Raw genomic sequence first — 19621 nt, 5'->3', positions numbered from 1 at the left:
TAAAATAAATACAAAAATACATGCTTGAAAACAAGTACACCCCCGGTTTAAGGAGAAATCATGTCATTTATTTCATATGAACTGTTTTGATTGATCATATTTTATGACAAGAATTAAGGCTAAAAAATAGGAGGGATTATGTTCAAGAATGGTGGCCAATTAGTTTTTTTTCCTCCAAATTAAGATATGTTTAATGTTTAAGCCCCGCGCTGTGGTGCAGATGCTTTTTGAGCTCCATGCTGCTTTCACAGGCACGGCCCCCAGCCAACCAGGACCCCCCAATCAGGACAGCACTGGCCGAGCCTACATACTCAATTAGTTGCCTAGCAAGACATCTCCTGTTGCGCGTCCCAGCAACGTCCATGAAGACACACATCCAGTTAAGAACCAGAGACAGGGTAATCCCTGTCACCGTACATAACATTCTCACTACTGTGGTGCATGTGGGGCTATATATTAGATAGAACACAATGTGTTCCCTTATGATAAGCTAGCCAATATGGCTTATGCTTATGTAAAGTTCTAGATTGTGTATTGAAAACCTGGTGTTTGAAGTTTTCAATAGTGCCTCACTGCCCCTTTTATAAAGATGCCCCCCTTCCCTCAGGAACCTCTACACTGGCACTTACCTACAGACACACAGCTTTCTACACTGGCACTTTCCTACAGACACACAGCTTTCTCTGATAATTGGTTCTTGAAGGAGCGGTACAGGTACAGCACAAAACTGTATTTGGGCAATGACGCCTTTGTTCATCTTTTCTCAGCAGTCAGTCATGTTGCTGTTTGTGTACTCGGGTAGTCACATCTTTTGTTGGTGATTTTAATACACACATCACTATAATGTACTCGAATTTAAAGGGTACATAAGGACCTTTTTATTTTATTGTGTTACATGTTCTTATGTGTTGCTTCAAATGTTTACGTAAGGTTCTTATATTTTTTTTCAAAAATTTTGGCCACTTTTTAAAACTTTTAAATTGCATTCCCTGCCTCAAGATGGCTTCACATGTACCCGCATGGACTTCTCAGAAAGTTAGGTTACTTACTGTAACCCTGGTTCCCTTTCAATTTGAAGACTACCACCAATGACATTACGTATGGGATATGCCTGCCCATTGGGAAGGTATCGCTGAGCTCTCTATACCAGAGCTGCCGATAGGCCTCTTCCTGGGATGATGCACTCAGTTCCGCCCACCGAGGGGATAAAACTGTCATCCAAAGGAAGCCATTTCTCTTTTCCATCGAACCCATGAGGGCGACCGATGAGACCTCGCAGTTGATGGTCATCTTCTCTTTCAGGGAACCAGGGTTACCTTAATTAACCTAACGTTCCCTTTCAATTCGAAGACAACCACCAATGACATTATGTATGGGATAATGTATACCAGAGCTATTGTGAGGGAGAAGGAACAGCAGCATATGAGGGACGCACTAGCACTGTCTAACCGTCTAAGGTTAGCGGTGTGAACTTACACCCTCAAGGACCCTTGTGCCTACAGAAGGCACAGCAGGATCTACCACATTAATACGGTAGAACTTGGAGAAAGTATGCGGCGTAGCCCAGCTAGCCGCAGTACAAATATCAGACATCGAGGCACCTGTGAAGAGGGCCCAAGATATAGCCAACCCTCTAGTGGAGTGTGCGGCTACCCTACCAGGTGGGGGCAAGCTAGCACTATTATATGCAGTCGAGACTGTATCCACAATCCAGTGTGACAGACGCTGCTTAGAGAGGGGCTGTCCTAGGGTCCGTATCCTGTGACAGATGAAGAGCTGGTCAGATTGATGCAGAGCTCTTATTCTATGCACATAGCATTTCAGTGCCCGCACTGGGCAGAGGAAATTCAATCTCTCATCCTCGGTTGAAGCAAACGGAGGTGGGTGGAAGGACTCCAGTTCCACAGAGTGATTAATGTGGAAGGCTGTGATCACCTTGCGGAGGAAAGCAGGGTTGATGTGCAGAGACACCCTGCTGCCATCCTCCCAAACACGCATGCAGGAGCTATGACAGCGCCTGCAGCTCACTGACCCGCTTAGCGGAGGTGATAGGGAAGAGGAAGGCTGTCTTCATAAACAGGTACTTCAGCTCTATGGAGTGTAAGGACTTAAAGAGGGCCTTCGTGAGAGCCTCTAGTACAATATTAAGGCTCCATTCAGGGGGAACAGTCCTCCTGGGAAGGCGTAATCACCGAGCGCCTTTAAGAAAATGCGCGCCCGGAGACATTGAATCTACGGGGGCATGGCAAGCAGAGATAGCCGCTGAATACACCTGCAAGGTGGAAGGTGACCTACCAGCATCAAGCGGCGAAAATATAAACGTCACCGCCAAAGAATAAAATAAAACAAGGCAAGATATTACATTATTTCTGCAGGAGCCACTGTCCACAACGAAGCAAAACCAATGACAGCTTCAAAAGCAGTGGCTTTGATAAGCATACACAAAGACAGAAATAACACTGTGAATGCTACAAAACTATGGACACGTTTATAGCAAAGAATGAGCGCAGAGAAGCCGGCTCTGGGTGTGATAGCGAATGTTTCTGCATTCGTCATATTGTAACACTATAGAAGACTGTTGAAACATGTTGAAACATTTGTTACCATTTCATGTAATTTGTGTTCGAAGCAGTAAATAACTGTAGAACTTAAAAAATAGCTGGCTTTTAGGTAGGCTATAACGATAAACAAATACTATGTAGACAGCAGTTTAATATTCTTTATCAATACATTATTTATCAATGTAAATGGTGTACATGGTCATTTTAAAAAAGCAAACATTTAATTTATTTTTTAATTTATTATTAATATGTATTTTTAATAATCTATTTTCCATTCATAGCCTGCTCGTATTAGGAATGCACGACGGAGCCACTATATCTGAAATACAAGAGTATGTTTGTGTGTGTGCGTGTGTGTCTCTCTGTTTGTGTGTGGGGGGGTGTGTCTGTGTGTGTCTCTGTTTGTGTGTGGGGGGGGGGGGGGGGGGGGGGTGTCTGTGTGTCCCTGTGTGCCTGTGCTGCTGTTCAAGACTGTCACATCGCTATCATCACACTATACAGACCGATACTCAGATGTCGCTCTCATCGCTCGCTGTGCCCTCTAGTACCCACAGACGCAGCACCAGCTCGGTTGTCGGGGAAAAAGCAGACTTAGAACGAGAACGAGAAGGAGAAGACTCGACTGTCACCATGGAACTGATGACGACACGTTCTCGCACCTCTCTTGTGAACTCGAGCACGGGGAATGGGAACGAGGAGGTGCGTGCTGAAATCACCATGCCGGCTCCCGGCTCACCGAACCACTGCAAGCTGCGCGATAGGACCATTCTTTCAGAGGAGAAGCGCAGGCTGTGCGGCTGGGCGCTCGGCATTGCCCTCTCCGGGATTGTTCTCATGATTCTGCAAACCGAACTTTGCTGGTTCGTCTGCGGCAAGGTAGGCTGCTTCGAAATACTTCAAATAAAACAATTCAGTGTACATTTTTTAAAAACATTTCAGTATCTTCTAACGTAAGCTGCTGCAAAAGCGCCTTCAGAATTCTGTAACATAGTTCAGCTGTCGAACTTTGTCATTTTAAAACATTTTCCTTTCTCAGCGATAGTACGTTTTAGAAGAAAATTGATTATTTCGATTTTGTGTGTGTTAAATCTCATCCATAACTATCAAATGCCCAGTGTTGCTCACTTTAGATAAGCTATAAAGGAACTTAAAATGCCTGGAATCATTTGCCATTACATTTATTACATTTATGTTATTATTTCTACCAGGGTTGGGTTGAATTCCAATTCATTTTTAAAATCAATTCCCGATTCCCAATTCACATTCACTTTTAATCGATTCCAACGATGCAACGATGAGCAGCATTCTGTTAAAATGCGCTTCTCACGGCGGCCGCACATCACTTCCATTGAAGTCACCGTTTGGTAGTCGATTAAATTGTCTTCAAATGATAGCAACTGAACAATCAACAATTATGTCGTCTCTAAAATATCAATTGAAGTTCCTTCAGAAGTGGGAATTGATTTTCAAAAGGAATTGGAATCGCAAACAGGACTGGATCCCGGATTCCATGAAGCACCTGTCCGTGGATATCCCGATCCTGATCTGAATCGTTTATTGAACCAATTAGAGCTGCATCCAGACCCTGCAGTGGTGCATGATCTCATTGTACCTGAGAATGGCCCTCCAGGACTGACCGGAGTCCCCCGATCCAGGGTGATTTCCCAGCGTGCTCTAACATGCGCTAAAAGACAGCGGTGTTTTATATAGACAGAGGAAAAAATAAATAAAATCTATAGGCACCTGTCTTCACTTTGTTAAAACTTTGTTTTGACCGTAGCGGTTTAAACTCACGTCGGGACATATTTTCAAAACGTTTACTCCAGTCTTTAATTCATTCCTATTTTTAAAAGCGCTTTTAAAATAATATTATTATTATTATTATTATTATTATTATTATTAATAATAATAATAATAATAATAATAATAATAATAATATCACCTGTTAATTTTACAAAACCAGAACCGAACTAAGGGATGCATTTCCGGTTCTCTGAAGCGCTCTCGAAGTGTTTTGTGTCTCATTCTGTAGCCTGATTTACCTGATTTTTCTCCTTTTAAAAATAGGAGTTAATTAAAACGGGGGAAACGCTTTGGAGATACAGCCCGTCACTTTCTTCACCCGCTGGGGTGCCCTTGTCTTCATTTGTCATTTGGAGCATTTTTAACTGGCATCTACCTGCGTTTAAACGTTATCTAATATTGTGACGAAAACTTCCTAGAATTGTATTAACTGCACAAGTCAAGTCTAAATGCGATATGTCAAATTACATAAATAAATACAGATTGTGTTCGGAATTTTTCATACAAAATCCTTTGGTAGATAATTTTGTTAAATGTAACGCGCTGCTTCACGTTTGAAATAATCGAGGCTTCCAATTAAGAAGCATTGTGACGCGTGGAACCCTGAATGATTCTATTTACTGCTGGCTATTGGCTGCGTGTGAACGCATTGAATCCCCGGACGCTCAGTGTTCGGTGGCTGCTTATTCAAGGTAACTCGCTCTATCACTTGTAGCCTATTGCATAGCGTGAGGGTTACTGGTCGTTTAGAACATATTCATATACATTAATGATTTCATATCCCTGGCTTTAATAGCACATTATTATCAGTGGGGCTTGCGAAGCAAGAGTCCCCACTTTAAATCTTCGACATACTTCTTAATATTATTCTTTGGCTACTCCTCTTACACAGTTTATGCTACAAACGCCGTTCAAACTTTAAAACGTGTAGACCGGTCTGGAATAGTGTGCTTGTATACAATTTTTTGATATCTTTTATTCTTTTTAAACTATTAAGCTTTTTGTCCTTTTTTGTCCATCTTCATTCATTTTAATGGGACTTTCTTCAACATTCTAAAGCTCCCCATTGTTTTAAAACACCCAGACTTCCAGCATTCACTTTACTGTAAACGACGTAACCTGTGACACAAATCAGCTACTTTGACCACTTTCTCAACAAGACAAAAAGTTAGAGGGTATGACATCTTCCGCCACTAAGTCCTCTTTATTTTCTTTTCTTTCTCGGTATGCATGCTGCGTACCGGTTATGTGAACCCCTGTCTAAGTGGTCTGTCTTTTCTTTGCCTGCTTCCTTGGTATTTTCAATGGTGTTTAATCGACCATGTAATTCCCGCGCAGTTTAGACCTGGTTTTCACATGTTAATTAAAACGCTAACACTGTTGATGGTTTGCTAAATCGCTGCATTTGTATGTAAATGAGGACACGCCCCTAAAGTTTAGGCCATGTCCCGCGCTCACGCTGCCTTGCCGAGTGGGCACTAACGGTCACTAAATCACATGAATGGGCAAAGTCTGTTTGCCACACGTGCGCCTGATTTGTGGCACGCTAACTGTTCACAGAACTGTTCTGCGATTACTTTAGGGGTTTGAACGTTGCTGAATAGGGCCCACAGTGCGGCTCAGTGCTGTCTCTGTGTGGTACTGGCTGCAGGTTCACTGACAGTGCAGCTCAGTGCAGGGGCTGTGGAGGCTCAGTGCTGTCTCTGTGTGGTACTGGCTGCAGGTTCACTGACAGTGCGGCTCAGTGCAGGGGCTGTGGAGGCTCAGTGCAGTCTCTGTGTGGTACTGGCTGCAGGTTCACTGACAGTGCGGCTCAGTGCAGGGGCTGTGGAGGCTCAGTGCTGTCTCTGTGTGGTACTGGCTGCAGGTTCACTGTCTCAGCAGGACCGGGTGTAAAGGGATGTGATTGTGTGGGTCTGCTCTTGTGTTGCAGGATTCGGTCTCTGTCTTCATTATCAGATTGCTGATCAGCCTGTCCACTGTGTGTCTGCTGGGGCTGCTGGTGGCGTTCCACTACAAAGACATCCAGGTGAGTAGCCTTTCAACCCTTATGAGACTTTCCCATAGTAAAAGCACTGTAAAGTGTAATAAAGCACAGAGAAAGCATTGTAAAGCTCAGATAGGTCTGGTAAAGCATAGGGAAGCATTGTAAAGCACAGAGAGGTCTGGTAAAGCATAGGGAAGCATTGTAAAGCTCAGATAGGTCAGGTAAAGCATAGGGAAGCATTGTAAAGCGCAGAGAGGTCTGGTAAAGCATAGGGAAGCATTGTAAAGCAGAGATAGGTCTGGTAAAGCATAGGGAAGCATTGTAAAGCACATAGAGGTCTGGTAAAGGCGGAGCCGTCCTTCAAAATGAGATGTAAAACAGGGGTTATATTTTTAGTGACTGCAGCAGTTGTGCTGTATAGTTCTCACCCTAGTCTAAGTCGCTTTGGATAAAAGCGTTTACTAAATGAATAATTCAGTTACTAATAAATAATATAGCTAGCGCTTATAAGAGGTATGAAAAAGGTTTCCAAAGCATTGGCTAGTGCTTACTTTAAATTGAGGTAGAAGGGGTTGATGTAGAAAGTGCTAATTAAAGGGAAGAGTCGATTTTAAAGATGGTCAGCGCTTCTTTTAAAGGAAGGGACCAATGATTCTGTTAATAAAGCTAATAAGAGGTAAAAGAATAGGTTTTAAAGATGGTCAGCGCTCCTTTAAGTGACTCTGCAGCAGCAGCAGCAGTTGTTGATGCATAGTTCACCCCCAAGTCTCTGTAAGTCGCTTTGGATAAAAGCGTCTGATAAATGACTGAATAATAATGGCATAATAATGCAGCCAGTGCTGATGAGAGGAGTGCCGAAGGGCAGGCTGGTGATTGCCTCATGTTGTGTTCTTCAGCCAAGCTTCGAAAGGTATCTGGTAGCTCCACGGTGCGTGTGGAGTTTCTGAGGCTCGGGTTTCACCCGGCACAGGCTCTTTTTGCAAGACGGTGTTTAAGACGCTCGCTAGCGGTGCAAGGGGTTGCCAGTTAGTGCCCAGCCTCCTCTGCCCTGTTACAAAGGCAGTGCTATTACTAAAGGGAACAAAACTGGGATAGGAGTCCTTCTGTCCCCTCCTGATGTGACCCCTTGTCTGTCTGTCTGTCTGTCTGTCTGTCTCTCCACACAGGTGTTCATGATCGATCATTCTGTGGAGGACTGGCGCATCGCCCTCACTGCCCGGCGCGTCTTCTCCATCTCCCTCGAGCTGGTAGTGTGTGCCCTGCACCCCGTCCCACTGGCCTGGCTCCCGGGGAGCGGAGAGGACGGGGTGGACGGGGAGGGGTTGAGGAGGACGGGCTGGAACTCCACGCTCCCCACCCCTCCCACCTGCTCCCTGCCAGTTTGGGAGCTGCTGCTCAGCTCCATGATGTTCCTGCGGCTGTACCTGGTGCCTCGCTCTCTGCTGCTTTACAGCAAGATCCACCAGAGTGCCTCTTACAGGAGCATCGGCTCCCTCAACAACATCAACTTCCACTTCCTCTTCGTGCTCAAGCTGCTGATGAACACCCAGCCCGGCCTCACGCTGCTCGCCTTCATCGTCTTCCTCTGGCTCACCGCCTCCTGGATCCTCACTCTCTGTGAGAGGTCAGTAAGCAGCTGAAGTGCCTGTCTGCTGAGAGAGCACCTTAGAATGTGCTCCTCACAGGAATATAAAACAGTGAAAGCATGGGAAGCACAGAGAGGTCTGGTAAAGCACAGGGAAGCATTGTAAAACACAGAGAGGTCTGGTAAAGCATAGGCAAGCATTGTAAAGCACAGAGAGATATTTATTTATTTATTTCATAGCAGACACCCTTATCCAGGGCAACTTACAATTGTTACAAGATATCACATTATTTTTACATACAATTACCCATTTATACAATTGGGTTTTTACTGGTGCAATCTAGGTAAAGTACCTTGCTCAAGGGTACAGCAGCAGTGTCCCCCACCTGGGATTGAACCCACCACCCTCTGGTCAAGAGTCCAGAGCCCTAACCACTACTCCACACTGCTGCCCTTATGGTATGGTAAAGCATAGGCAAGCATTATGAAGCAGAGAGGTCTGGTAAAACAATACTTCCACTGGCCTTGCCTTTCCACTACGGAGCCTGCTCTTCAGTTGAATGGTCAGCCCTTGCCTCTCCATTCAGTTCAGTGGGCTGATGCTCCAGTCTGATGAGCACTGTGCCCCTGCAGGCAGAGTGAAGGTGCTGTGGGCAGCATGGAAGATACGGTGTGGCTTGTCGCCATCACCTTCTTGACGATCGGATATGGAGACCTCACCCCCAAGACCACCTGTGGGAAGACAGTCTGCTTGCTCACCGGAGTCATGGTAGGACCACGCTTCCCTGCTGAGGGAAATCAGACTCCCACTGCATAACGGCTTCACCCATTCCGGGTTTTACTATGAGCTTGATTAGCTCAGATGTGTATAGGAACAGTAACAAGTTCAGGTGTGTCTTATTATTAAACTCATAGTGAAACCAGGAATGGATCAAACCGCTATGCAATGGGAATCTTATTCCCATCACTGCGGTGCTTCTTCATAGATGCGGTGTAACAATTCACTGTGTCGATGGATCTATCTCCTTCTTTCTGTCACTATCCCTCCTCACTCACGCTCTCTCTCTCCTCCCTCCCTCTATCTCTCTCTATTTCTCCCCACCTGTCCCTCTCTTTGGGTGGTGTTGGTGTTGGTTTGGGCTGAGCTGTTTCCTTTGGTCTCTACCGGTTGCCGATAAAGCAAAGTGACTCACTGGGATAATCTATAAACTACACAAGGGAAGCAGTGCGCTGCTCTAGAGACACAGGGGCTGGGGACTTAATGCAGCTCCAATACAATAACACAGAGAAGACTTGATACAGTCAGTTTAACTCGTTTCAAAATGACTTGGATTCAGTGTATAAAGCAGTGTGCAACTGTGTTAGAACCCCATTGCTTCTTTTGTTTTGAGTGGCTGTGCATATGACATCAGACCACTGACTGAAACATTGCGATCCCATTCTCTCTCTCTCTCTCTCTAAAGAGTCGGCTATACTTTGCTTTTATTATATGCATCACAGGTCGAAATGCAGCATTTGTGTGTTGTGTTTTAAACACGCAGTGTGTGCATTCAGGGGGAGGGTTAGCTGAGTGTATGCGCTCCTATTTCTTCAGCTTTTAAGTAAGCTACACTCTGTGCTGTGTTGTGTGTGTGTTTTTTTTGTATGGATCTACGAGAATTCCCTGGTAATCTGTGCACCTGTTTTAGCCATAAAGGAGATCTGCTCCTGTAAATCAATTTAACTCATGTATTAATATGTTTTTTTTCTATCGATTTTTAAGACACTTAATGTTGCAATGGATCTCCTTCTAGCAGCTGATGAGTTAATAGCACTGACTTCAGCATAAGAGCCGTACCTCCCTCTCCACTACAGAGCTGGCTCTTCAGTTAATAACACTGACCTCTCCACTACAGAGCTGGCTCTTCAGTTGAGTTAATAACACTGACCTCTCCACTACAGAGCTGGCTCTTCATTTGAATGGTGAGGCGTTCCTCTTTGAACCGTGCGGTTCGCATCCAGCCCTCACCTCTCCATTCTCTTCAATGCGCTGGGATGCGAGTCATTGCAATGTGCTGTTTCTATGTGTACATTATGTTGAACCATCTGTCCTATGCTGTCTGTAGGGAGTGGGATGCACCGCCATGCTGGTTGCTGTCGTCTCAAATAAACTGGTGCTCAACAAGGCTGAGAAGCACGTGCACCAGTTCATGATGGACACAAAGGACACCAAGAAGGTAGGCCAGCATTGGCTATGTCATGTATTATTATTATAATTTCTTAGCAGACGCCCTTATCCAGGGCGACTTACAATTGTTACAAGATATCACATTATTTTTACATACAATTACCCATTTATACAGTTGGGTTTTTACTGGAGCAATCTAGGTAAAGTACCTTGCTTAAGGGTACAGCAGCAGTGTCCCCCACCTGGGATTGAACCCACGACCCTCCGGTCAAGAGTCCAGACCACTACTCCACACTGCTGCAATACAGGAACCAGGAATAAGTAACCAACCCCCCCCCCCCCCAGTGGTGTTTTTTAGGCACTTTTAACAAATCTGTCTCTGTGAAGATTTGCAATCATCCTCCACCAACGACAGCACCAACCAAGCGAATGAGACAAGCAATCAACTCTGACAGTGACTAAAAAAATAAGAGCATACCCACTGAAACACCTTTTCCTTACAAAATAAGTTATTTTTGCAGTTCATACCCAGTTTAATTCACCGTTCCTATCAAAAATAAAAGTTATTATTATTCTTTAAATTCACTTCAATTTGCAATTTAGGAGGGGGAGGTCTGTCATGCAAAGAGTTCAATAGAAAGTGCGCTCTCAACTTTATTATGAGGCAGGCATCGAACACGTAGAACACGGCTTTTCAACTGGAGACCCGCAAGGGACCACCAAGTGACTGCCGACAGTTAACAAAAATTATAAAAATGTACTAAAACAAATATGTTAAAAAAAAATGTAACATCGTAATTCAATTTGTGATAAAGACGTGTTTTATTTTTGTATCCGGCAAAGTAATGCGCGCATCACACCGCCCCTTTCGAGTCACGAGCCACTCCGCGCGACTCTCCGCTTTACGCACTCTGTGGGCGATTTCAGTTTTTTATTCATGCTGCCATTAATTTTTTTTCTGTCTTTTTTTTTTAAAGTGATATAAACGTGGCTCTCTAGTCTAGCTGGTAAAAAGATAAAACGATGGTGAAAATCGTAAATTCAACAATGAGTGGACAAATAAATACTTATTTTACCAACTGTACCGAACGCAAAACCAGTGTGTTTATTGTGCAAGGGATGTGTGTCAGTAGTTAAGGAATACAATATGAAAAGGCGTTTTGAAACCAAACACGGAGCTTTTGGAAATACGTGTCCAGACGGCTCAGCAGTTAGAAGCTCAAATGTAGAGGCGCTGATCTCTTCCTACCAGTTCCTGTGCGATCGTGCGCTGATCGATGTGCTTTTTGAGATTTATTAAAAAGTATACCATAAAAAGGAGATGAACAGTTTGGTCAGAAACATCAAATGTCGTCATCTGGGAAATGAACCAAAACGTAGAAACAAGATTTCATTTTTGTGTCACATCTTTACCTTACTTACAACCACACTGTCGCACAGACTATATGTTATAGTATATAATAGCATATATGATAGTGTAACCGTTGTACTATTGATATGTCACATACATTTTAAAATGTTTGGAATGATACTCCGTTAAATGTTCTCACTGTTCTATTATTAAAGTACTATTCATATGGTAACATTTTTAAGTCTTGTTCAATATACAAACATATTGTAACGGTCACCCTACACAGCTGATAGGCAACTGTACTGTCCTCCCTTAGGAGATACTACTGGCCAAATAATTAAAACTAAATAAGTCAGTAAGGGTGACTGACAGTAAAATAGGGTCGTCACAATGCGTCAATTTAACTACACAAACACTGGTTTATTCCGAGGAACACAAAGCTTGACAAAAAGAATAAGACTAAACAATTACAGAAGAAAACAACTCAATTAGGGACAGAGTGACAAGGAAGAGAATATAGTGTAAACAAACCCAGGAAAACAGATTATAAATGAAGATACACAGCAGAGCTTAAGAATATAACCACAACCATTTAACAATTACTGACACGGAGGATGATTAATATACAGAATGAATAAACAATGCAACACAAAATATAAATCAACAAAATAGTAATGAAGTCCCAAAAAGTAACAAAAGAAAAAAAACAACAACGATGACAAAGTCAACGGAAAGAGCTCACCAAACCGGTATGGAAGTCCAGTTAATTAATTGGGATGAATGTGAACGATGATGTAGAGTTCTTCAGGAGATGAAGAACTCTACCAACTATGCCACCCAGCTCCTGGTCCAGGCCCTGGTACTCTCCCGCCTAGACTACTGCAACTCCCTCCTGGCTGGCCTCCCTGCGTCCGCCACCCGTCCGCTCCAGCTCATCCAGAACTCTGCTGCCCGCCTGGTGTTCTCTCTGCCTCGCTTCGCCCACGCTACTCCACTACTCCGCTCGCTCCACTGGCTCCCGATCACCGCTCGCATCCAGTTCAAGACTCTTGTACTAGCCTACAGATGCCTTGACCAGACTGCACCCAGCTACCTCCAGACCCTCATCTCTCCCTACACCCCCACTCGACCTCTCCGCTCCGCCTACACTAGAAGACTGGCTCTACCTCCGCTACGCTCCCCTGCCTCCCGAGCCCGCTCCTTCTCCACCCTTGCTCCGCAGTGGTGGAATGACCTTCCTACAGATGTCAGGACTGCCCAGTCCCTGACCACATTCCGGCGCCTCCTTAAGACTCACCTCTTCAAACAGCACCTGTAGAACTCCTCTGTTGTATCCTGGGACACTATCACCCTTCATTTAAATGTGCTTTATTTTGCTCTTATCTGCCCCCTATTTTACTGCATTTAATCCTGTACTTCAGAATATTGTAATCTGCCAAGTGTTTAACCTGTAGTATTTTGTACTTAATCATATCCTGATGTAACTATCACTATTTAATCATATCCTAATGTAACTATCACTATTATCTGCTGTATTATTGAATTGTGGTTTGTCACACTTGAACAAAAATTAGTGTATTTCTTGCTCTTATTGTATTACTTGTATTGTAACACTTGAATGTATTTGTATTTGCTTGCGATTGTAAGTCGCCCTGGATAAGGGCGTCTGCTAAGAAATAAATAATAATTGAGAGCGATGAAATGGATGTTTGATGAAAACTGAGGTTGCAAACAGTCCAGAACAGATGCACACTCCAGCAAAAAAACACAAAAGAAACTACCCCACCTAATTAAGCAAAAAACGATAACTAGACAATAAACTAAAGCAGCAGACAAAAAGAAAAACAAAGGCTAAAGAATAATATCTAGCTAACAGTATAAAGATTAGGTTTCAAAAGGTAGACAGCCTCTCTCACCAAGGTGCTAGCTACAGGAAAAAAACACACTCCCAACCCCCCACAATCAGAGAAATAAGAGACAGGTGAAGATTGTGAGAGGATTGGTGGATGAACTTTTGAATGGACCAATGGGGTGAAAGAAAGAAAGAAATGGATACTGGGAAATGTAGTTTTTATAGGTTGGCCTGGCCAGGCTACTGCCTTTACTTAAAGAGACAGGTGAGTGAAAATTACACCCACATATGTAGCAACAGTGCTACAATATATGTATTACATTGTTAAACGTGTGCAGAGTAAAATACTTCTGTCCCGACTAACTTTTTTCTAATTAAAAAACTAGTTAAAGAGCCCTGGCTTAGAAACATACGTTTTTAAATCTAAACTAGATGGTAACCTTACAAGTAAAGTTGTGGGGGTTGCTGTATTGGGAAAGTGGTCAAAGTAGCTGATTTGTGTCAAAAGTCAGGTTGTTTACTAATTGTCTCATGCTTGGAATGTGCTAGAATTTGAAATTTCTCAAAGTTCTATGGCAGTTAATTCAACAGTGGGAAGTAGCCTCCTGAAAGAAGTTGAAGTTTACTAAAACAGCTGTACCTCTTGATTGGAAGACGCCATTCCTCTTTTGATTTCATATTTGAATAGCTGAGAAGTAGAGGAAGATTTCATTTCCTCTAACTTTTTGTCTAGCTTGTTTGGAAAGTGGTCAAAATTTCAGTTGTTTATAAAAAGTTAAAGAAAATTTAGTTGATGCGGTTACTAAAACAGCTATTCCCCTTGATTGGTAAAAGTTTTTTCTGTTTGATTTCAGATTTGAATAGCAGAGAAGTAGAGGAAGATTCCATATGCTCTAACTTTTTGTCTTACTTGTTGGGAAAGTGGTCAAAGCAGCTGATTTGTGTCAAAAGTTACATCGTTTACAGTAAATTGAATGCTGGAAGTCTGGGAGTTTTTAAACAATGGGGAGCTTTAGAATGTTGAAAAAAGTCCCATTAAAATGAATGAAGATGGACAAAAAAAGGACAAAAAGCTTAATAGTTTACAAAGTATAAAAGATATCAAAAAGCTGTATACAAGCCTCTGAGGAGGGTCATGTTTTTCAGAAATCCCAGCGCAGTGAGCGAGTGCGCTTCTCCGGCCGTCAATTTGTGACCCCCTGGTCCTTGTTTCTTTTTTCAGGTCAAAAAAGTCCCCTGGGTCGACATTGTCTATACCTTTTAGGATTTTGAATGTTAGATACAAGACGGGTAACTGTGGGACACTAAACTCATGATACTGAGGTACTGGGGGTGGGTTGGGGGGGGAGGGTGCAGTCTACCTGGTGTAGCAGGGGGCCATGCTCTGGGACCCCCGTGACCCCTGTGTTGAGAGCAAGTGCTGATTGTGGTTGGTCTCTGTGTGCAGATCCGCAACGCGGCGGCCAACGTCTTGAGGGAGTGCTGGCTGCTTCACAGGAGCAGCAGAGACAGGAGACACAGCGGAGAACACAGGAGGGACCAGAGACGACTGCTGAAGGCCATCCAAGTGTGAGTGTGACCAAGCGACAAACACAAGCACGCACACGTACCTGAGTACTGAGATTTTGAGAGCAGGTTGAATTATTTGGGGAATTGTCAGATTATATTTATTTTTTTCTTAACCACTGGCAAAGATATGCACAGGTCATCAGTAGTGTGTAGAGCAGGATGCGTGCAGTGTGAGGTCATGTATCTAATATTTATTCATGTCCATATACACGGGAATGTTGCGCTCATGTACAGCACTCTCATCCACTTTATTGTTGCAATGTGCATCGTATGGAGAGCTCTGATTGGTATAATCCTAAGATTTAAACGTGTAGGAGGAGATTTAATGTCATCAGGCGAGTCTAAAACTCTTCTTACTTTTCCTTTGCCAGATTTCGGAACGTTAGGCTCCAGCAGAGGAAGAAGACAGATCATGGTAATAAAGTGGTGGACCTCTTAAAGGTACGTGCTGGAGCAGCTCTCCGCTGGACTGTCTGTTGCTGGGTTATTATTTGTGAGCTCACTGGCGTGATTTGCTATGTTAAGCCAAGGGAACACGAGGCCACTTTCTCAGGAACAGTGGCTTGAAACCTGGTTCCTGGAGACCTAGTTTGAGGCAACTTTGCTGTATCAAAGTCTCCCCTGGTGTGCCGTGCAGTGGCCTGTGTCCCTGTCTCTGTGTGCATGCCTCATTCTGTCTCTGTGTGTGTCCCTATCTCTCTCTGTGTGTGTGTACCTATCGCTGTGTGTTTGTGTGTCTCTGCAGCTGCAGGTGATGACGTGTGTCTGTTTCTCTCACTCTCTGTGTGTCTCTGCAGCTGCAGGTGATTATGTGTGTGTCTCTCACTCTCTGTGTTTCTCTGCAGCTGCAGGTGATGATGTGTGTGTCTCTCACTCTCTGTGTGTCTCTGCAGCTGCAGTTGATGTGCGTGTGTGTCTCTCTCTCTCTGTGTGTCTGCAGCTGCAGGTGATGATGTGTGTGTCTCTCACTCTCTGTGTTTCTCTGCAGCTGCAGGTGATGATGTGTGTGTCTCTCACTCTCTGTGTGTCTCTGCAGCTGCAGGTGATGATGTGTGTGTCTCTCACTCTCTGTGTGTCTGCAGCTGCAGGAGATGTGTGTCTCATTGTGTTTGTGTGTGTGTATCCCTGTCTCTCTCACTCTCTGTGTGTCTGCAGCTGCAGGAGATGTGTGTCTCATTGTGTTTGTGTGTGTGTCCCTGTCTCTCTCACTCTCTGTGTGTCTCTGCAGGTGATGTGTGTCTCATTCTGTTTGTGTGTGTGTCCCTGTCTCTCTCACTCTCTGTGCGTCTCTGCAGCTGCAGGTGATGTGTGTCTCATTCTGTTTGTGTGTGTGTCCCTGTCTCTCTCACTCTCCGTGTGTCTTTGCAGCTGCAGGTGATGTGTGTCTCATTCTGTTTGTGTGTGTGTGCCTCTCTCACTCTCCGTGTGTCTCTGCAGGTGATGTGTGTCTCATTCTGTTTGTGTGTGTGTGTGTGTCCCTGTCTCTCTCACTCTCCGTGTGTCTCTGCTGCTGCAGGTGATGATGTTTGTCTGTTTCTCTCTGTGTGTCTCAGCACCTGCAGAGGATAACGTGTGATCTCAATGTGAACTGGAGCAACTCGTACAAGGAGCTGGAGCACAGGATCGACTCCATGGAGCAGAAGATGGATGCGCTGAGAATAGCCTTCCATGACATATCACAGCCCCTCTCCAGAGCCGTGCAGCACAGAGCAGAGGACTACAGCCTCACGTAGAGCCCAGGGTGAGGGGCTGGGGCTGGGAGGGTGAGTGGCTGGGCTGGGGCTGGGGCTGGGGTTGGGAGGGTGAGGGGTTGGGAGAGTCAGGGACTGGGAAACTGGGTGCCAAGGTGTCTGAGCATCTCGATTCAGGGTCCCTAGCAATGGGAGACCAGGTCATTTCACCATGAACAAAAGGGATGTAAATAAAACTTCTATTCCATAGCAGTTTCACCTAATCCAGGTTTTACTATGAGCTAAATTAGCCACAGTGTGTCTAGGTAACAAGCTCAGGTGTATCTTATTAAACTCTTAGTGAAACCAGGAATGGATCACACTGCTGTGCAACGGGAGTCTGATTCCCAGCCCTGTAGATAGACTTTGATTGAAGGAGGTTTGTAGCTGATTTTATACTGAATAAAGCTACAGTATGTTGGTGGTAACTGTGGGATGTTTAGACAGAGAGATCAGGGATGGAAATAAGACTCCAATTGCACAGCAGTGTGATCCATTCCAGGTTTTACTGCTACCAGCTTGATCAGCCCCAGTGTGTCTAGGTAACAAGCTCAGGTGTGTCTTCTTATTAATAACCTCCTAGTGAAACCAGGAATGGATCAAACTGCTGTGCAATGGGAGTCTTATTTCCATCTAATTTCTTTTTCTTAGCTTGTGATATCTGTGCAGATCTCAATCCAAGTGCTTCAATACATGTTTTATGCAGTACTCCATGAGAGAGAATTAAAAAGCAGCTCTCTATCCAAGGCGAATCAGGGTCTAACAGGATACTCAATCACTAGAAACACTGAACAAAGCAAAATTATATAGCAAAACCGATAAACAGACTAACTCGCTATTTTCATAATTACCTTTAACGGATTAACGCATTTGATATGATTGATTAATGAATTAATAAACTGATATTATTAATGATCTTTCCTCCTCTGCACAGGTGTCTGTCTCCAGCCACCCGTCTGTCTGTCTGTCTGTCCAACAAGACTCTTGTTGACCAGGAATAGTTGGACCAGAGCAGCTGTTGTTCTATCCTCCAAACACCAGGGGGCAGACTACAGCTTGTGAACAGCCACGGGACTCTGTGGTAAAGAAACTCAGGAAAGCCATGTGCCTTTTTTAACAAGCAAATCAAATGATTTTTTAAAATCTTTTTTTCTTTAAGAACGCAAACTGTGACGTGAACAATTAGGGTTGATCTGGGGTGCATTTCCACGCTATGACCAGGTCATCTGGTTGTGTGTTTTCGTGATCAGGTCACTAGATCTAGCAGTCACGGGTCCACTGAACCAGTGAACTTGGTTTGTGGAACGGCTCGGTTGTAAACAGCATCATGTGCACCTATCTGTGCTCTAAGGTCAGCCGATTCTGGCCTTCTAGCTATTCCAAAGACTAAGACACAGGGCGAAAGAGCTTTTAGCTATAATGCATCGAGATTGAGGAATACATAGATTGCCATCTGATATCAGGGAAGCTCGAGTCACTAAGCTTGAGGTTAAAAACTCATTTTTTTTAAATTAGCTTTTGAATCCTGATTTTGTGTCTCAATCTATTAATATTGTCATTTTACTCTTCTCTTTTTATTAATGGTATTTTTATGTTTTTCCTTCACTGTGTTTCTGTTGCTTTTAATTATTGAATTGTTCCTTAGTAACTGTTCTCTTGCTAATCTTCTTATTATTAATCGTACTGTACTTTTCTGTTTAATTTGACTGCATTATTGTTGTTGATTTTACTGTATTGTAAAATGCTTTTGGGACACTGGTGTGAAAGGCGCTATATAAATAAATAAACTTTAAACTTTAACCAGAGGCATTGTGGGATTGAGGTTTCCTGTCAAGGTGGCATCGCAAGTTTACAACTTGTCTCTGTAACCTTTTCTGAAAAAGATGGACAACAAACATGTACTGAAATGCAGGAAAGATGTATTGAAGGTGGGTTTAAGTTCCTGTGAAGCATTGTTTGATAGACCCCAAAAATAAGCACATTTCATTTGCAGTTTACTGCACATATAACACAATAACAGGTACATTTCATAGAGTCACACATGACTGAGTGGAGGCGATTGTGTAAATGTGTTTAATATTTTAATGTAAGATGGTTTATGTAGATTATAAAGTCATGTATAAAAATGGGGCTGATGTACAGTATATGTGTGTGTGTGTGTATATATATATATATATATATATATATATATATATATATACACACATGATTGCTCAAAGTAGATGTTGATCACAAATTTAAAACATTGAAATACAATTAAAGCACTTGGAACAAACTACCTATAGTCCATATGCATCACAATGCAGTCTAACACGTTTGCCTAGAGATATATTTTGCATGATTTATTGGTATAGAACTTGTGACAGACATATGTATGACATTAGTCAGCATTATATACATAACCAACCTGTTGGTTCATCAGTAATACTCTGCGACTACATTTTCAACCTCTTTTAATGACCGGGTCCTTTACTGCATTGTGGTCACGTTCACAGGTTCTTGGTCAAAGGTCGCTTATCCGGTTCTGTTGCGGTTAAAACGGTCAGCCTGACTCCTGTGAAAAGCTGCATTTTACAGCACTGCTTGGGAATCGGTTTTTAAAGTACGCACAAAAAATGTTTTTGCGGGGAAGTGGGCAGGTTGGATGATTTTACCACATTCAGCCAGAGCTACAGATCATGTATCATTTTAAAATGCCATCTACAATATGTTATTATTAAGCTTTTTTTAAAGGACTTGTTAGTTTTTTTAAAGCTAGACAGTGAAAATATAAAATCGTTTTACTGTCAATTGCTTTTATATTACACATCGTAAAAAGGTCTATATAAATAAATAAATAAATAAAAAACAATCTTTTTTTTTGTAGTGATTGCTGTTGAAGTTTTGTGGTGCTTCCAAATGAGGAATAGGGACAATCTTGAAGAGACAGTATATCATTTATACTACATGCTACCCACTGGGGTGTGCGTGAAACACCTTGAAGAGACAGTATATCATTTATACTACATGCTACCCA

The 19621-nt window shown here is 43.3% G+C and overlaps 1 protein-coding gene across 2 annotated transcripts; it reads left to right on the top strand.

Annotated features, from left to right (window-relative positions):
- The first annotated feature begins 3098 nt into the window (after positions 1–3098).
- On the top strand, positions 3099–18405 carry LOC131723179 (intermediate conductance calcium-activated potassium channel protein 4-like). Of its 2 annotated transcripts, none has more exons than XM_059016686.1 (9): positions 3099–3437; positions 6298–6393; positions 7518–7975; positions 8570–8705; positions 10042–10152; positions 14754–14875; positions 15247–15316; positions 16429–16616; positions 17540–18405. In XM_059016686.1, the coding sequence occupies exons 1-8, from the start codon at positions 3192–3194 to the stop codon at positions 16606–16608; spliced, it is 1419 nt and encodes a 472-aa protein (XP_058872669.1). In that variant the 5' UTR covers positions 3099–3191; the 3' UTR covers positions 16609–16616; positions 17540–18405. The 2 variants fall into 2 exon arrangements, with proteins under 2 accessions (XP_058872669.1, XP_058872668.1); XM_059016685.1 differs by having other exon boundaries at positions 16429–16638.
- The last annotated feature ends 1216 nt before the right edge of the window (positions 18406–19621 follow it).

The sequence above is a fragment of the Acipenser ruthenus genome, chromosome 53 (genome assembly GCF_902713425.1).
Source record: "Acipenser ruthenus chromosome 53, fAciRut3.2 maternal haplotype, whole genome shotgun sequence".
NCBI classification, from domain to species: Eukaryota; Metazoa; Chordata; class Actinopteri; order Acipenseriformes; family Acipenseridae; genus Acipenser; species Acipenser ruthenus.
The sequence above is the reverse complement of the archived record's forward strand: the minus strand, read 5'-3'. Positions and strand labels throughout refer to the sequence as shown.

What these genes read in the sequence shown, in the direction of transcription:
- LOC131723179 (XM_059016686.1), top strand. Translation starts at nt 3,192, where the DNA reads ATGGAACTGATGACGACACGTTCTCGCACCTCTCTTGTGAACTCGAGC. An exon ending in GCTGGTTCGTCTGCGGCAAG is followed by an intron (nt 3,438 to 6,297) that starts GTAGGCTGCTTC and finishes CTTGTGTTGCAG; the next exon opens with GATTCGGTCTCTGTCTTCAT. An exon ending in CTGCTGAAGGCCATCCAAGT is followed by an intron (nt 14,876 to 15,246) that starts GTGAGTGTGACC and finishes TTCCTTTGCCAG; the next exon opens with ATTTCGGAACGTTAGGCTCC.